Here is a 5000-nt window from a genome sequence, read left to right on the forward strand (position 1 = left end):
AGAGAGAGAGTCACTTTATGTTTATGTGTGTGGTGTATGTCTGTGGTGTCTATGGATACACAGTTGCTCCGGGGTAGGTTATTCTATCGGTGGAATGTGTTAGCCTTCAGCATGAGAGAAACCTGAAGCTGGTGAGAATCTGGCCCCAATTCCCAACACAAGACAACACACAGACGCATAGCTCACAGCCCTACATATACAAGGAGTTCACAACACGCCTCAGAGTATCCTATTAATCAAACTCTACATTTCAGTGAGTTATATAAACTAAGTACATACAAGTAAGTGCCCCTTAGCTGAGGATTTCTCATTTTCAAGAGTCATTTTTCACTAGTCAAACATCTAGACTGAAGAGATGAATGTTTGGTGTGGCCATATACTGTAAATATGAACGGATATCTATGGTAAGAGATGAATGTTTGGTGTGGCATTAGACCATATACTGTAAATATGCACGGATATCTATGGTAAGTTCAAAGCTAAGAAGGAATATAGCATTCAAATGTCTATTTCAGATGCTGAACATTTAGCAGTTTTAGGAGGATGATGCAATCCAAAAGGCTTGAGAGAGACTTAATCCAGCGGAAATGGATAGTGGGGGGGGAGCACAAAAACAAGGCGCAAGCGGCCAAGCGGCCAACTTCGGGTCCAAGTGACCGGTGTCCACGGGGACCGGAGTTTTCAATCTGACCCGCAGCCATTTCCCAATCCCACTCCATTTCTCTCTCCCACTCACGTCCGGTCTCTCTTAACTGAGAGTCAAAAAGCCCAAAAACATACTTAAACATTTTAGCTATTTTGGGCATCAATGTGGCTGTTACCAACAACAACAAGCACGGAATACAGAGCCATATTGACAGATACTATCACACTTCATTGTGCCAACTGCCAAGATAATTATATCACAAGAAGTGGAGATGCAATCTATTACTTTTTAAACATAAAACCAATACTGTCTCACTCAGTACTTTCTCTCCAACGTCTCACACCTGTGTTGCCGACGGGTGGAGCTGAAACAGGTATCCCCCCTCCAGGAGCACATCTGATTGGGCATCTCGTGCTTTTAGAAAGCTCCACCTACCCAGCAAGACCAACACTCAGGACTCAAGCTAACTGCCTGAACTCAGTGGTGTTAGTTTGGACTTTATGCTTTTTTCACTGAAAGCGTTTGTTTACCTTAGAACTTGTGCTTGGGGCTCTCTTGTAGTGAATGCATTTCACTGGACTGATATTGTTTGCATTTTGTGATATTGAATCTCTCACCTTGTCTCACCCCAGCCTTCTGTAAGTATGCTTCTTTTAATTCATGCATGATAAAATCAATAGCCATCCATCTGTGCCATCTGCCATTTTTTTTCTCATAGTCTCTGAGACAGCTAAGAGCAACTCAAAGGCACGGCGCTCCATTTATGCTCATTTTCCTATCTGCTCTTAACCAGATACACCCTCCACCTCAGTAGGTGGCAGTAAGGTAAAGGCTGGCTAACAGTCTCCCAGCAACAGGAAGCAGAGGAAGACAATAAACAGCAAGAGAAAGGAGTAAGGAAGAAAAGAGAGATCTGAGACCAGAATGCATCTGTACACATGCAGACAAATCCCACCCTAATGAGGCTGACAACACCGATCCCACCCAAACCTGATAACAACATTTACATGTGCTTTTGCACCAGACAGCTTGTCATCCCTAATGCTGAGCTTGGCTTTCTCTCCACCCAGCCCACCACCACCCACCACCTCCATCTCCCTCCACCCGTCCCCAGAGACTCAGGCAGTCTCCCCAGCGGATGAAGCCTGTCATTTCACACACTAATGAGCGGTCCATCTCAAACTCTCTCTGTCTTTCTCTCTAATCTAAAGGGTGTCTGCCTGCCTGCCTGCCGTTCTCCCTGCCTGAGATGCCTCTGCTGCCTGTGTCTTCTGTGCATGACAGATCAATGGGCATACATATTACATATGCGCCTCGCACAGGTTCGCCGACAGCACAGGGTTTTGGCGAGGTGTCAGGATCTTAGACGAGATCGTTTCTTTTCCGTTTCCTTTGATGTTAAAAGGGCCAAGGCACAACTGGTGGTCTTTGTGGAGGCTTTGTCTCTGCTTTTTGTGTGTGTGTGTGTGTGTGTGTGTGTGTGTGTGTCTGTCTGTGTGTGTGTGTGTGTGTGCGTGTGTCTGTGTGTGTGTGTGCGTGTGTGTGCGTTTCTGTGTGTGTGTGTGTGTGTGTGTGTGTGTGTGTGTGTGTCTGTCTGTGTGTGCGTGTGTCTGTGTGTGTGTGTGCGTGTGTGTGCGTTTCTGTGTGTGTGTGTGTGTGTGTCTGTCTCTGTGTGTGTGTGTGTGTGTGTGTGCGTCTGTGTGCGTGTGTGTGCGTTTGTGTGTGTGTGTGTGTGCATGTGTGTGCGTGTGTCTGTGGGTGTGCATGGAGGAGGGGGATTGTAAGGGTGCGCATGTGTGTGTCTCTCTCCAGGTGTGTCTTCATCCATATGTGTAGCTCACATATGCATTTACGAGTTACACGGTGGATGTTGTGCAAATGTCCACGTATGTATAAATGCTTGTGTGTCATGCAAGTACCTACTTCCTTATTTGTGCATCTCTATCACTCTCTGTCTCGCTCTCTCCCAGTGTGTATGCATGTGTGTGTGTGTGTGTGTGTGTGTGTGTGTGTGTGGGCGAGGGCCGGGCTCCATGCACCCGTAGTGGGAGGTGGCGGGCGGCCCGATTTCGGAGGAGATTAACACAGCTGGGCCCAGCCCGTCTCCGGGAAAGCGAGATGGCCGCTTTTAATGTCCGCTAATCCGGCTTAGCCACATAGGGGCCACCTAACCCCTATTTCTCATCTCTCCCTCTCCCTCTCCCTCTCTCACTCCCTAAATTTATGCACACACATACAGAGAGGAATAAAGGCCAGACACACAAAGAGATCAGCGCTGCAGTAGTGGTCAGATAAAGATGCCGCTGTTGCTCCGTCTTCTCCTTGTCATGGAGATGGAGTCTGAATTAGAGCGGGTGGACACACACCGCTGGGAAGCCACCATATTCATCTCTGAGAAAATTGGCTGTGCATTGTCCGTTAAAAGGATGAGAGAGATCGTGAGCAAGAGAGAAAGAGAGAGAGAGAGAGGGAGGGAGGCAGAAAGAGAAAGAGAGACAAAAGGGTGGAGGTCTGCATCTGGCATTTACATCTTACGGCCACAAGGTGGCAGCAGACGCTGTGGGAGCAGTGCGAGGGCTCATTGTGTAATGTGACGAGTTGACGGCAAGGAGCAGCACCACACGAGGGCAAAGATGAGAGCTCGTGTTAAACAGTAGATGAAGAGATACTGGGGGACTGACAGATTGCTTGCACTCAATATAGACCCCGTAGTCACGCTAATGCAACGGCACTGACCCCCGAGGACGGAGCCTTGCTAAATTTAGCCGCTGAACTCGCCCAACAAGCGCTGAGAATCTTTAATCTCCCTCCTCTTCGTTGGCTATTACCCAGTTTAGAATGTAAAAAGGGACTCGGACCGTGGGTCAGAAAGAGGGCGAGAAACCATAGCGATAGGGTTGTGATGGTGACCGCGGTGAAATTGGGACCAACGCTCGCCGCTGTCTCCCGCGGTCTTTTTATTTATGGCTGATGATGCGAGTGCACATCTAGAGGCTGACCCACTCACAATGGAGATGCTTTCATCCGCTAGGGTCTCGCGGCAGATGTTTACGTTATCATGGGCTATTTCTGGTCTAGGCCTGGGAGCAAACACACACACACACACACACACACACACACACACACACACACACACACACAGAGAGCGAGTCATTCACTTCCTCACTCACAGACACACACAAACAAACACATACAAACACATACACGCACACAGGCATTCACGCTCTCACACACTAACAGACAGACAAACATACACACACACACACACACAGACACACACACACTGATGACGGCATGAGTTATATGGAAGAGTGGATTGGCACGCTATAAGACAGTGCACGCCTGGTTGGGGCAGTAAGCAAAGGGCAGCGGGAGGAGACTGGCACTCCCACTGAGCCTGGCGCTCACGGCCAAGGCGACATGTAAAGGCACCGCAAATACTCCGCTCTATAAACCACGAGTGTGCCAGGCAGAACCTCTCGCCCAATATGAGCAGCCGGCGATTTAATTCATACACACACACACACACACACACACACACACACACACACACACACACACACACACACACACACAAATACACACAATGCGCATATGGCCTTGTGGTCATTAGACAAAACCATTAACTCTGGCCCCCAGCTGGCAAACAGACATCTGCCAGCTTCTCCGCTACTGAATCCATCCTCCTAAATCAAACAAACCAGGCCCAGTTTCACCTGAGGTGATGGGGCAGTGTGCACGAGGCACGAGGGCCGCGCTGCTCGCTCACTCGCTCGCTCGCTCATTAGTTGTGGATCAGTGAGAGCCCGTGGGCCCAGCCGCTCCACTGGGACCATGAGGGGTGTTCATGTGTGTGATTGGAGTGCTTTGTGTCCCCACTAGCTCTTGCCCTTCCTGGTTTTTTCTACCTAAACGGGCATTTATGCCAAATGCAGACAACTGTGTTCCATCCTCTGTGGGGGTGTTGGTGGATTTGTGGATCCACGACTGTGTGTGTGTCTATGTGAGTGTGTTTTATGTGTGTGAGAGAGAAAGAGGTAGAATGAGAATATGTGCGTGGGTGAAAGGATGGGCAAAGTATGTGTGTTTAAGTGTGGGTGTGTGTGACAGAGAGCGAGAGAGATTGATAGAGTATCTGTGTGTGTGTGTGTGGGTGTGTGTGTGTGTGTGTGTGTGTGTGTGTGTGTGTGTTGCATGAGTGTGTGTGTGTGTTTGTGAGAGAGAGACAGAGAGAGAGAGAGAGAGAGAGAGAGAGTTGCACCATCGGAAGTATACTCACTGGAAAGAAGGGGGTCTGGAATCACCGATGCCTCCTGTCCTTTCCAGAGGAGGCGGAAGCTCGGGGTGGCTCTCT

General features: G+C 49.0%; 1 protein-coding gene across 4 annotated transcripts in view; it reads right to left on the bottom strand.

Annotated features, from left to right (window-relative positions):
* The window catches only part of dvl1a (dishevelled segment polarity protein 1a), a 40973-nt gene that overhangs the window by 23986 nt on the left and 11987 nt on the right, over positions 1–5000 (bottom strand). For all 4 annotated transcript variants that reach the window (XR_006032927.1, XR_006032926.1, XR_006032925.1 and 1 more), the window contains exon 3: positions 4926–5000. This exon is cut by the window's right edge and continues 47 nt beyond it. Coding sequence is in view for 1 of the 4 variants with exons in the window: in XM_042098566.1 (XP_041954500.1) it covers positions 4926–5000 (75 nt within the window). In the remaining 3 variants the exon portion in view is untranslated. The remainder of the gene's footprint in view (positions 1–4925) is intronic.

This window comes from Alosa sapidissima, chromosome 7 (assembly GCF_018492685.1).
Source record: "Alosa sapidissima isolate fAloSap1 chromosome 7, fAloSap1.pri, whole genome shotgun sequence".
NCBI lineage: Eukaryota > Metazoa > Chordata > Actinopteri > Clupeiformes > Clupeidae > Alosa > Alosa sapidissima.